The sequence below is a fragment of the Chelonoidis abingdonii genome, chromosome 11 (genome assembly GCF_003597395.2).
Source record: "Chelonoidis abingdonii isolate Lonesome George chromosome 11, CheloAbing_2.0, whole genome shotgun sequence".
In the NCBI taxonomy this organism is placed as follows: Eukaryota; Metazoa; Chordata; order Testudines; family Testudinidae; genus Chelonoidis; species Chelonoidis abingdonii.
The window spans coordinates 38,264,462-38,277,860 of NC_133779.1; the positions used below are offsets into that span (position 1 = coordinate 38,264,462).

General features: G+C 50.9%; 1 protein-coding gene across 1 annotated transcript in view; it reads left to right on the top strand.

Moving 5' to 3' along the window:
- Positions 1 to 13,399, top strand: part of ARID3A (AT-rich interaction domain 3A) — an 89,140-nt gene that overhangs the window by 16,342 nt on the left and 59,399 nt on the right. The window contains exon 3 of the mRNA XM_032785764.2: positions 4,226 to 4,556. Coding sequence (XP_032641655.1) covers positions 4,226 to 4,556 — 331 coding nt within the window. The remainder of the gene's footprint in view (positions 1 to 4,225; positions 4,557 to 13,399) is intronic.

Below are 13,399 nucleotides of genomic sequence, written 5' to 3' on the forward strand. Positions count from 1 at the left end.
TCTAGTGGTGGGACCATGTAAGGAGACAAGTGCCTACTACTGCTGCCAGCTAATTTGTTACTTTTCTAGATCAGTTGGTGGAGGCTCCTGCCTTTAATGCTGAATGTGTCCACTTCAGTCCTCATTGGCAAGCTGTGCCCAGCTCTGTTGCAAACCTCTCTTTCGTGTGGGGTGACATTTCTTTTGGATGCAACCAGGGTCTGGCACCAGCCTTCCAGGAGGGGCATGTGGCACAGAAAAGAACAGTTGGACCATTTTGATCAGAGCAGACTTACAAACCTCTCAGGAAACTCACCGGCGTAGACCCAGAATAGTGACACTCCTTACCAAGGGTCAGTGTATAAATGATTGTTTTAATAAACGGTTAATCAATCTAATAGGTGGCTTATAACCATAGCCGACAGCCAGTTATATACACCTGATGTGCTTATATACACTGGTGAGTGCGTTGGAGATCCTCTGCGCCTGATCTGCAGCAAATGAGCCCTTTACCCAGCCAGTTAGGAAATCTTGCATGTGCTGAAGAGTCTATAGCAGCTCATGCTTTTAGCTCTTGAGGGTCCTGGCCAGTCTGTGGAATGGCGGCGTTCACGCTAACAGCCCCCTCTGGCACATGCAACCTGTCTGCTTACAGGCCTGTATCATCTAATCTGTTGTTGTTCCTTTTTATAAACCATCTCTACACGGAATCTCTTAACGTAAATTATGCCCCGTGGGGTCAACTTGCCAGCCACTCCCCTGGAGCATCCCAAGTGAGATTTCAACGCTGCCCACCAAAATAAACACGTCTCTGCACAGAGGAACAGGACTGTGCAGGTCCACTCTAGTGCCAGGCTAACCTTCCCACTCGCGCTTGGGAGAATGGAAATTCAGCAGGACCTAGAGCTAATAAACCAGTGGTCACCACCAACCTTTTCATCTGGCAGGCGCCAGGCAAAGGACCGTGGCAGCAGTCGAGCATCTGCCGAAATGCCGCCGAATTTCTGCGGCATTTCGGCGGTGACGCCTCTCGGTGACTTTGCTTGTTGGCAGTAAGCGGCGTCATCGAGAGGCGGCGACATCAAAATGCTGCAGAAACTGGGCAGATGCTCGACTGCCGGCCAGGACGCAGGCTCATTGGGGACCCCTGTAATAAACCCTCTGTCCTCCCCCGCCCAACCAAAAATGTGTATGGGACAGGGGTATGAGCTTAAGGCTTCTCCTTCCCACAGAATGACACACTACTCTTTTCAGGCAGCTGTGCAGGCCCAATCTCCTGGCTCCTTCTCAGGGGCCAGCACCATCTCCTGTTCTGAGCCCTGACTCTCGCCTGGCACCTGGAGAGCTGAGATCCCTATTCCCCCCCCGCATGCACACTCTCACTGGTCTCCATTCCTGATCTGCACTTGGATATGGCCAGAAACCTGGGTATAGTGAGGTGGGGAGGGTGGGAACTGAAATGCTGGCAAGGGAGAGAGCTGGGCTGCTGCCTTTATTGCAGACCGGTTCTCTCCTTTGCCCCTTGAAGGAGCAGGAGGGAAGCTTCCCTAACCAAGACTAAGCTCAGCTTAGGGCTTTCTTCGGGAGGTGCTAATCCTGCCTGCCACTAAAGCTGGGTCTGCACTTAAAAAAAAACACTAGGTCACCTTAGCTACCTCCCTCAGAGGTGTGAAAAATCCACACTCCTGAGCACAGTGTCAAGCTGACCTAAGTTTCTGCGGAGGGAAGAATTCTTCTGTCGCCTTAGCTGCTGCCGCTCTGGGAAGTGGGGAGAACCCCTCCCAGCGCTATCACGAGTGTCTGCACTGAAGGGCTCCAGCTGAGCTTCCCCATCCCTGTCTATTTCATGCATTCCCGAGGTGTCCCCACCCCGATGTTAGGGTCCATTGATAACCAGTCCAACTGGCTGGCTGTTTTTCCTGTTCCAGGAGAGGCGAGCTTCCTTGCCAGCAGTCATGTGGGCTCAGATCCAGGGCTGTCGGCACTAAGGGAAGAACTTCTAATTGGTTCTCAAACTGGTTCAGCTAAGCTGGCTGGAGTCCTAGCAGAGGCCTGTTTTTTTTCTCTAAAATGGTCTGACCTGTTTGGGGTCGGGGGGGAACCAGGCTGTCTGAGATCATCACCTCGGACTGGGTCAGTGCCGCAGCTCTGCCTGGCTTATCTGAAACCAGTTAGAAAATGTCTCCAGTAGAAATGGGTCCCTCAGCGATGTGGCAGCAAATCTAAATCCCAAAGTCTCGGGTGCAGCTCCCAGTTGAAGGTGTGCTGCTACTTCCAGCGAGGATGGGTCGCCATGATGGAAGAGAGACTGGACTTTGACTCCGTCTGGATGGATGCATTCGGGGGACCAGCGATGATCTGACGTAGCAGAGGAATCTATGTAGTTACTGTGAATTCACACCACTGTCAATCAGAGCAGAAGCTGGCTTAAGTAGATGGCCTTCCAAGGGAGGTGGGGGGGGAGGGTCTGTAAAAATATTCTGACTTCTTTTCCTTCTCGTAATAAAAAAAAAAGGGTTTGCAGCTGTACCATCAGACTGCTTTGTGCTAAGGCTGACCGTCTCCTTTTGGCCAGAATGTACGCATAGAGGAAGGGGCTGGGATGGAGAGTGGACAGAACTGCCCCAGTTATTCACAGAAACTGGAAAATGTTCTGTGCTTCTATTGCCTAGTGTGTGGAATAGATTATTTATTTCTTCTCGCATGCAAACTCTTACTAATTGTTTGCAATGCAAACCGCACAGAGAGGCCCTGACAGATCTGGGTATAACCACCTAGTGAGAGACGGCCCTTGCCCTGAAAAGCTTACAAGAGAGAATGAATGGTTCCAAAGGCAACCTGGGAAGAGACAAGCTCTGGAGGACTTGCAGTCCTGCCTGAGTGCGCTGTGGAGTTTGGAACAGTTGGCTGGCTTCCTGGATCAGTGAGGTTTAGATTAGGCTGCTAAGGGCTGTGTAATGAGAATCCTTGGTTTTATCCTGCCCTGATGTTCCTCAATTTATAGCCTGTCTCAGGCTTTCCTGCTCCAGGTTAGTAAGCTAGTAGGAGATAAAATAAGACTCTCCTGCAGACAGGCTTTCTTGTTTATGCCCAAGTCGTCTTCAGCCAAAAGTGGGCATCGGGTAGCTGTTAAATTGGGAGGCAACATTTCCTACTGGTTAGAGCATCGGACTGGGACTCAGGAGGGCTGGGTTCTATCTTGCCACTGGCCTGCTGTTTGTTCCTAGGGCAAGTCTCTTCCCATCTGTAAAATGGAACATGATATTGAGCAGCTGTGTGGAGTGCTCTGAGCTCTGCTGATGAAAAGTGTCTGTGAGAGCAAGGAAATAACCCTTGGCTTCTCTTACTAGCTTCTGCAAAGGCACTATTGACTGGGCAGCTGTTGTGGTTTTTTTTTTTTTAGGGTTGGAAGGGACCTCAGGAGGTCATCTAGTCCAACCCACTGCTCAAAGCAGGAGTAATCCCCAGATTTTTACCCTACTTCCCCCAAATGGCCCCCTCAAGGTTTGAACTCACAAGCCTGGGTTTAGCAGGCCAGTGCTCAAACCACTGAGCTATCCCTGCCCCCTGGTCTTGTCCAGTGACCTCTTAACACTGCAGTGTGTTGCTGGCCTGATTTAAGATGCTAATGCTCCAGATGGCGCAAGGGAAAGGTGGTGCCCAGGAATGGGTAATGCCCATGTTCCTGTGGGCTCAAACAGCATGCGACCTGTGGTAGTCGTGTTGCTTAGTGCTCAGATTTAGGCACCCAACTTCCATTGGAAGTTAGGAGTCTAAATACCATTTGGGAATCTGAGCCTCAGCTGCTGTGGTGATGGGCATGGTATAAGAACCTTTACAGAACAGAGCCAGTCTGGATCAGACCAAGGGTTCAGTCTTCACCAGCAGCCAGAGGAGCCCTGCTGTGGGCAGTTATGGGACAACCTTCCCCAGGAGAAATTTCCTGCTGAAGCTTTGGAGTAGGAGGATTTTATACGCCCTCCTAAACTCTTTCTCATATCTTATGGGAAGGAGTTTCCTCTACCAGTTCTCAATTTGCCCCCTTTTTGGTTTTGAGTGTCCCTCTAATAATCTTGATTGCACTGAATCTGGTGCCTTCCCCACCGTGGGGGGAGGGCCAATTCTTGGCATAGAGATGGGGTGCATAAAATCAGATGGCATCTCTGTTTGTGTGTTGATTTTTAGCGAGCTCTCTTGAACATTTTGTATCCCCCCGCCCCCCCCTTTTTTTTTTTTTAAATTCTAGGAAGCGCAAGTGGGGTGAAGATGACTTTGAAGAGGACATGGGGGAGGAGGAGGAAGAGGAAGAGGAGGAGGAGGAGGAGGAAGAAGATTATGAAGAGGATGAAGAAATGGGGGAGGATGGAGGGCTGGGCCCTGCAGAAGCGGTGAGAGCTGGGCCGGGATCTCTGCTTCTTCGCAAGCCGCAGGCCCCCCAGCAGTACCGAGGCGAGCCACAGAGGCTGACGGGGGGCCAGGAGCGGCTGTCATCTGGATTGAGCCATCAGGGACACTTGCAGCTACAGCAGCAGGCTCCAGACCACGGAGACTGGACTTACGAGGAGCAGTTCAAGCAAGTAGGTACCCGTGAAGCATATGTCCCTTTAAATGACTTGCTGGCATTGAGTTTATAAGCCGGTTACTTTTAATACTGCATCTCCAGTACTTAATCCCTTGGGGACCTTGAGCCAGGTCAAGGAGTCCTTCCCCATTGATGTGTGGGGAAATTGCCACCTCCTCGTTGCCAGAATTAAGATGTCCTTTAAGATGTCAAGAGGGGTGTTGCATTCCTGGCTAAGCTGGGAATGCTGGTGTATTGAGAGCTGCTCGTGCCAAGAGGCTGAAACATCTTTGGACATGTTAGGAATGGCTGGAGTAGCTTGGAAGGGATTTTGAAGTGTGGCAAGCGGGTCTGGCGCTGTGTGTGAATGAACTCTCCAGGAGAGAGACTGGAGAGCCCAAACCTCTATTAGTTTGTGCTTCGGGGGCTTAGACAGATTTTTATTGTTTGGACATTTTTGCCTCTCCTTGCAGGGAGGTGGCACTCTTTTGACTGGTTCCTTGTTTTGTCCTTGCAGTTCACATGCTGCCAACCTCCAGTTAAGATCGTGGCCCTGAGCCACCGGGAACAGTTAGGTACCACTTCAAAGGAAGGTGGCCAAGTCAAAGAACCAGGGAACACTGATACCTTGGTCAGTAGTTCACCCTAGTGCTGATATAGGTGTTTTGCATTGATGTGAATGACTCCACTGTTTGCAGTCTAAGTGGAGTATCTGGGCGTATGCGTCTTCAAACCAAACATTTTTACTTGTGTCAATACATGCTTCCGCTTTTTTCTGGCTTTTTAATAATCTGATTTTATTTATTTAAAACTCTGTTCTTTGTGCGTGCGTGTGTCTGCTTGGCTGGGAGACGTGTCTCGAGGGGGATGTTCTGGTCGGGTTCTCTTGGCCTGGCACAGCTCTGCAATGTTTGGCTTGCAACTGCTGTAGGGAATCTGTGTAGACATCCACACAGCACTCCAAACTCGCCGTTGGGATTCCCTTGTGTTGGCTTTAGGCTTTTGGAAAAGCCAGCCCGTGTGGTGCGCCGCATCCCTGGAAGCGTTGGTTTCCGAGGCAGAACTGACCTCCTGGCATCCTTCTGCAGAGATCTGTGAAGGCAGGGGCACTGGCTAGTCGAAGGGTGGTCATTTCAGCCCTGATTAAGTGTGTGGTTTAAGCATGGGCCTAACTCTAAGAGCAGGCCCATGCAAGTTCCATGTACTGGACTGGAGATCAGAAACTAGCTTTCTCCTGGGTTTCACTCTTTTTTTTGAACAGCCCCTGCCCCTGCTTTTCCTTCCCTTCCGGGCCTCGCTCTGGGGAAGCAAAGCTTCTCTCTCTCTCTCCTCTCATTCATTTCCCCCCACACACACATACTTCCCCCTTGGTGATTGGCCAGAGCTGGGTATTGAATCCCTAAGCCTTTGGCTAATAGAAGGAAATGTGCTTAAAGCAGGGCTCCCCAGACACTCCGAGGCTCCTTTGATGTATGTGTTTAAGTACCATCTGAGTTTAGGGCTGGGGGGAGGGGATGCTACGCAGACAGTAGCAGCAGATGGAATCCAGATGGAGTGGGGTGGGGGGGAGCAAAAGGAGGCTTGTGCTGCTTTGTGGGGGTGTTTTGTTTTTTTTTTAATTGGCTGTGACCTTTTTATTTTGGGGTCCCTGGTCAAGGGAAGAGAAATGGCTCCAGGGGAAAGGGCACCTGGTGTTCGAAAAAGCTCCAGGGTGCTGCGAGGTGGGTGCACTTGGATCCGTCAAAGCAATACTTGCAGAGAAAGTGTTTGCTAGAAGGATCAGGAGCCCTGGTGCGTCTATTTCCATAACGGTACAATGCCGCTTTCCGATTTAAAAAAATCACAGGGCTGTTGATTGGTCCTGTATGTCTGTTCCTTTTAGCTATTGTATAGCATTTTCATCCTCCCGTAGCTTAACATTTTTGGTGCAACTAACCCTTTTTTCCAGGATCTGATCAATTTTAAATAGTTAGAGCCTAGTAAAAAAAAAAAAAAAAACAAAAACAAAACTCCTTGAGACTGGCTTAAATGGAGTCTTCCTTTCTTTCCACTTCCTCTGACCTAGATGGACTCTTACTGCTTGTGTCCCAGTAACATCTAGAGACCCCAGCTGAGGTCTGGGTCCCCCTGTGCAAGGCTCTGTATGTGCACGTAAGACATTTTTTGGCCCCAATGAGTCTGCAGATTAAAAAGAGAAGATGGTCAGAGTGGGGAGGGGAAACTCCTGAGGCACAGAGAGGGAAGTGACTCGCCTTAAGGGTCATACAACAGGTCAGGGACAGGACTGGGGTTTAAAACCCATCTAGCACCCTATCCGCTAGGCCACACTGCCTCCTTGCAGTGTTACTATGAGCATGGTTACTGTCGCTCTACACGCTTCCTTTCCAAAACACTGCTGACCCTTTCATATCGCTGAGGTACATGCGGTTTTTTGTTTTTGTTTCTTGAGCTCTTATTTACACCTTCCTCCGGCTGATATGTATCTTTTAATGTGGCTTCTTTAGTATTTCCTGTAAATAGAGAGTGGGGGGGACAGGATCTTTTTATCTGTGGAAAAAGCTTTTAAATACAGCAGCTGTGATCTTCCTTTTTTTGTCACCTGGTTACTGCCAAAACCCTGTGCTCTGTGGGTTCTTGGGAGAGCAAGATCAGTCTGGTGTGCCTCTCGCAGCTTTTAAGAAAAGGATTCAGTTTTGGAAGCTAATGTTAAACTGGAAGTGACGAACATGGCAGCTTGTTACCTGGGGGGGCGTGTTTGATGGTGTTTTTGTTAACAGATTGAAAGTTTGTGGTTCTTAATTTTAACACTGTGCTGGCCAGAAAATCTGTGTGACTCTATTTAGGTCGGCGGAGCTTGCCAACGCTTGTGGCTTTTTGTAACCGAAGTCTTGTGATATTTGGCGTTTCTTTTGGAGATGCAGCTTCTGAAGTCATGTGATTAGAGTGAGACTGTGTTTTTGTTGTGCAGTAAAGTATGTTTCTAGCCTTTGTGGTTCTAGACAAAAGCTGGAAGATGTGACTCTGAGAGACTCACAAATAGAAGATAAATAAACACTCCAGGGTGTGTGTGTGGTGGTTTTTCCCCTTACCTCGGGCAGTGTTGGTGCTTTTTTGTTTGTTTGTGTTTTTCTTTTGGGGGAGCGGGGAGCTGACTCAGTTGAGGGCAAAGCCATCGCTGTTGTAGCAATGTCCAGCTCTACCAGTGGGAGCAGATGTGAGAATGCTAGTGTAGACAGGCTGTCGGCCACTCTAGCACAGTTGCATAACCCTGCTTAAAGCAAGTCAAGATAGCACCATGACTTTAAAATGCCAGAGAGCATTCCAGATTACACTTGCTCCCCTGGGTGTAGCTCCAGTGGTGGGCCTTAGGTGGCATCTGCACCAGCTCATGCCTCTTAACTCTGCATGAGAACAGGGCCGCTGGCCATGCCAGGGCACTGATCTGGCCAGCAGTGACAAAACCAAATTCAGAGAGCAGAGCTTGGATATTTCAAGAACCCCCAAGGGACTTAAGTGCATAATCCCCTTGGGCTCATTTGACCATCCCAGCCAGAAGCTCTCTGCTGCAGCCCTGTTTTTCTGTCTGGGTTGGGCATGGCGAGCTCTGTCCTTCAAAGCACTGTATAATTCTGGGAGCTCCCCGGCATCCCTCTTCTGAAGCTTTCGGCCCCGGCATGCCCATGCTGTGGGCGGAGGAGAGCACTGCAGACCTGCCTGGTTTGGGGAAAGCCCTTTTTCGCCCGGCAGCTGAACATGTCAGAAAGCAAACGTGTCGGCCTCTGGACCTCCGCCAGAGGTTTCTGAGCGCAGCCTTTTGCTGGGAGCTCCGCTTGGCCTCCCTCCAGCGCAGGCTTTTGACTGGGCTCCAGCCCCAGCTGATGGGGAGCAGCCCTGCTCGCTGGGAAGGAGCAGAAGGAATGTAAACAACGACTGTTAGCAGGATGTGTGGTACAGTTTCTGCCACGCTACTGGAGGTGCTGTCCCCGGAGGAGTTACTGACAGCGATACTTTATGACTTCCTTCGCCCCTGCTCTCCAGTTTGCCACTCCAGCTTGAGTTCGTTTATTTTCCCCCCTTGAGATTTAAGATACAGGGTTGGGTTTTTGTATTGTAACTTAAATCCTCTTTTTGACAATTCCTTCATGGCCGGGAGACTTACCAGCATCACAGAGGCTAATGAATCGCTGCCGCATCTAGGAGCCCTGGGTGTGGACCAGGCCCCCACTGCGCTGGGTGCTGTACAGACAGAACAAAAACCCAGTCCCTGCCCCATAGAGAATGAAGCTTCAAACTCCTGGGAGGTTGCTGTCCCTTGCCCAAGAGGATCGGAGGGTCACGGTCTGATACCCGCTTTTCATAGGCACTGCTCCCGAGCTTGGCGGCAGGGTAGCCGGTGCTGCAGCATTTCCTAAAACCGGGGTCAGCCATGACTTGCACCTAGTCCTTGCCAGAGCTTGCAGAGTTGCTGTGAGCTCTTCCCTCCCCGTTGTGCTCCTCAAGCCCTGCATGCTTCTGTGCACAGTCCAAATACCAGGAATAATCTGGGCTGCTTATCACTCAAGACTTGTTCAGCCGGGTGCCAGTAACTCTAGCCAAAGGACAAAAGCAAATTCTTATCTTCCCCCTTGTGCAGTTACTCGATTCTCTGAGTGCCTGTCTGACTTCCCCTCCACACACACACCTTGCCTTGTTTTCCTATGTGTGACTAGGAGGAGGCAGAGGATAGTACGCCTTGGCTGGTGTCCTGGATCGCACTTAAGCATTGGCTCAAGGGGGCATTTGGCAGCATCTCACGGCCCACCCCACCCATAAGCATTGAGAGTCCACAGCATCCAAGCCGGATCCCTACAAAGCAGGAAGAATAGCCTGTGTAACTCAAATGCTACCCGCTCAGGGTTACCGGGTTCGCCTGAACTCCGGTGGGACCTGCTGCGTTTTCTCCATCCCTTGGGCAGAGCGCAGCAAGACTACCTTTTGAAATAAGTCTGAATGGGGTTGGGGATTATAAAAATGAGAGCCAATTTCCATAGAGTAGCTAACTTCCTCCTACAAAGTCCACTTTAAAGTGTCTGACCATTGCAAGCTTCTTTCCCCCCCCCCCCGCCCTTTCCAGCACAGAGCTTGAGGATTCTGATCGCTATGCGACAGGACCCGTGAAGCTCGCAACTCCAGTGCGGTAAAGACACTAGACTGGCGCTTGAGAAACCCGGGTTCAATCCCTAGCTCTGCCAGGGGGACCTGGAGCAAGTCTCTTCACTTCTCTGGGTCTCTGTTTCCAAGCTGTGACATAGAGATAATATCCGTACCCTTTGCCTTACCCATTTCGAATGGGAGTTCTTTGGGCAGGGGCTGCCAGGTGCTGTCTCAGTACAAATAATCAATGTTACTCCCACTGTACTCTGGGGGTAAAGCTCTGTGCAAGGTGTAGGACATTACAGAATCAGACTCAAAGCAGCATACATTTCTGCCCTAATTCTGCAGATGCTTCTCCGTTTAAGCAACTCCTGGGTGTGGCATGTAACTTTTCTCCTCCCTGTTTTCTCTGATGGTTTGTCTAGTTCTAGGTAGAGCCCCATGAAATCACTTTTATTTTTCATAATTTTCTGGGAATTTTGTTCTTGTCTTGTCTTGTTCCATGTGTTTTGGGGTGGGGAGGGGAGTAGAGTTTCAGGTTTGGCTCAGCTCCCACCCTGTCATGGTATCCAAGGGATGGTCAGACCAAATGTGAGCGGGCACTGCTGCCACCTCAGTGCCAGGTCACAATGCCACTGGCTCAGATCGGGCCTGGCTGTCCCTGTCGCAATGGAGGCGTGGCAGGTCTGAACGCGAATGGTGCTGCCAGGTCACAATGCCTGGAGCGGGCAGCCGAGCCCGGACAGGCACCGGAGTTGCGGGGTGAGGTTATTTTGTTTTTGTCTTTTAATTTTATGCAGTGTTCTTGCACATTTGCCAAAAATGGTGGGGTTCTAGTTAGTCTTGTAAGACTCCAGTAGATGGCTTCTCAGCCTGAGGCTGTAAACGCTATCGGGAGGGGTGACGGACAAGCCGTGGGGTGGGTTATCTGCTTGTCGTCTTTATGTTCTGGCTTCCATGCAGTGTCTCATCTGCTGGATTTTCCAGCAGGAGACAGGTACTGGTTTGGGGTTCCTTTGCATTTGCAAATGAGCTACTCTCAGGTTACTAGTGGGAGTAACTCTGCTTGCTGTTACACCAGCTGGCCCCGGGCACACAATTGCATTTAGCATCACGTTAACCTTGACTAAGCAATTGCCTCCCCCAACTTCTTTCCTTAAGAAAGTGTGGCGGGGAGTGGGAGGACAGGGTGCTGTACCGCCCAGGAGAGAAACCTTAGACACTGCTTCCAAAAACAAAAAGTCACTGCACCAAATGTGAGCAACAATGGAGATCCATATGGAAGGTTAGAGTCTGACAAGTATCTTCTGGGGGAGACTTTTCAAAAGAACAGTTAAGTGCCCAACTCCATGGCACTCCATGGGAGTTGGGCACTCAACTTCCCCCTTGTGCCTTTAAAAAAAAATCTCCCCCTCTGTCTAGCCTTGTTTCATGCATTGTTACTTTGTTGTTTCCTCTCCCTACCCCCAACATGATTTGTATGAACTGCTCTGCTCCGAGGGCCAGACTTTCAGAGGTGCTCTCTGCCGGTTAGCTGATGAGGACTCTGAACCTGTGGCCCTGCTAGTGGGCACTGAACTTTTCTGAAAATCTGCTCCATCAAGGCTGGCCTACAGGTGGAGGGGTGACCTGGGGCCTAAGGCATTTGGCCTGTGACTTGGGAGACCGGGATTCTGCCACTGACTCCCTGTGTGACCTTGAGCAAGTCACTTCATCTCTGTGGGTCTCTGTAGAAGGGGGATAACTTACCTCTCCTTTGCATCTCTGGGCCAAGCGCTTGCCAGCCCAGCCCCATAGGACAGGGAATGCTTTTCTGTTAGTGAAGGGAACTCATACAATTTAACAGCTGATACTGCAGGATTGCTCAGGGGCCTCAGCTAGGTTGGGCCTTCGTGTGCTGTACAAGCATGACCCAAGCTCCTGGCTTCCTTGGTGAAACTTCCCTCCTGTCTGGGAAGATGCTGTAGCTGGTTAGTCTCTGTCTGTAACCTCGAGGTTGTTGCAGGTGCAAGGTGAGGCGGACAAAGCTGGCTGTAAGCTAGTCGGTTCCCTGCATGCTACGGATGCACACCCCCTCTGACAATCTCCAAGGGCTAGGGCTGTGGGGGCAGTGCTTAGGGAGACAATAATTGATCTGAGTGTCAAATAGCTGCTCTGAGACCACAGTGCTGCATGTGGCTTAAATATGTGGACTGGCCAAGTTCTAGTGAAACATGAGTCTGAATGATCTCCCTAAGCCCTCTCTCTTCAATAGCCCCCTGCCCCCGTGTTTAACCCTTCCCTCCCCGTAGATGCCCTCTGCCCTGCGAAGGGATCTAAGGCTTGCTAGTTGGCTAGGGAAGTGTTCTCTGACCCTGTGCCTTTCCTCGCTAGAGCTGCGGGCCTTGGTGGCTGGGCTGGTGAACAGAAGGCTCAGGATGAGGCAGATAATCCGCTGGGCTCAGATCATTCTCTGGGGGTATCGAAAACAGAATGCTCCACCCCTTGCCTGAGGCCGACACGAGGTTTTTATTGACCTCAGGAGCACTGCAAGGCCCCGAGGGAAAGGGGATCCGGGGTTCCTTAAATGGGTTGGGGAAGGAAGAGGAAAAGGCTCCCCACCCCCAGGAACCTGGTCCCAGATCTCAGGGCATGAGCAAGGATTGAGTGAGGAAGCCAGTCGGTAGGAGAGCCAGTGTGCTACTGAACCAGCTGAGGTCAGATCAGAGGTCGACCTCCTGGCCACTGGCATGCTGGACAGCTTCCCCAGGGAGCAGAACAAAGGGCCAGGCGCCAGGCCATTGTCCTGGCTTGTCAGGAAAAGGTGTAGGGGCAAGGCACAGAAAAGGAGGTTGGGGCGGGGAGGAGGAGTGGATGGAGAGCAAGCTGCAGCAGACCTGCTGGGTTCCTGGAACGCTCAGAAAGGCGTCTTCTGTGCAGTGCGGGGCCAGGGCTCTGCTGGGGACCGCCAATGAAATCTGTGGCAGAGGAAAGTTAGCACTAGAAATAGAGGAATTGTAGCCCTGTGACCAGCCTTCTCCTTGGGTAGAACGGGTGGGTAGAACCACATTGCATCGGTGCTGCCCACTGGTGTCCCTGTAGAGGGTGGACCCCCTCTGAGGTCATGGGCCTGTTTCAGGCTCCCAGGGGACTAGGGCTTAGAGAGCATGGATAAAATTTTCCAGAAGTGCCCAAGTCCTGTTTTCAGGAGTGACATAGGAGCCCAAGGCCTGGTCTGCACCTAGAACTCGGGTCCATCTAGGTATGTTGCTCAGAAGTGTGTATTTAAAAAAAAAAAAATCACACCCCTGAGGGACGTAGTTAAGACAACCGAAGCCCCAATGTAGCCAGCGCTCGGTTGATAGAGGGATTTTTTTCATTGACCTGGCTTCTCCCTGTGAGTTACTCCAGAGTAACTACATCGAGTGCTGGGGGAACCCCTTCCCTCACTGTACTATTTGTCCTCGCTATAGCATCTTTAGTGTCAGCCACACTTTGACTTTCAGTGAGACACAATGGGGACTTTGGTGTTGACATTGCTTTTGAAAATGGGACTTCGGTGCTTTTGGAAAACGTTACCCTGCCTGTCTCTCCACCCCCAGGCACAGAGGTAGGAGGTGTGGTTCAATTCCCTGCTCCGCTGCAGACTCCCTTTGGGTGACCTTGGGCTAACTACTTACTGGCTTGGTGCCTCAGTTTCCCCATCTGTAAAATGGGGATAATAGTATTGCCCTGCCCCACGGGGTG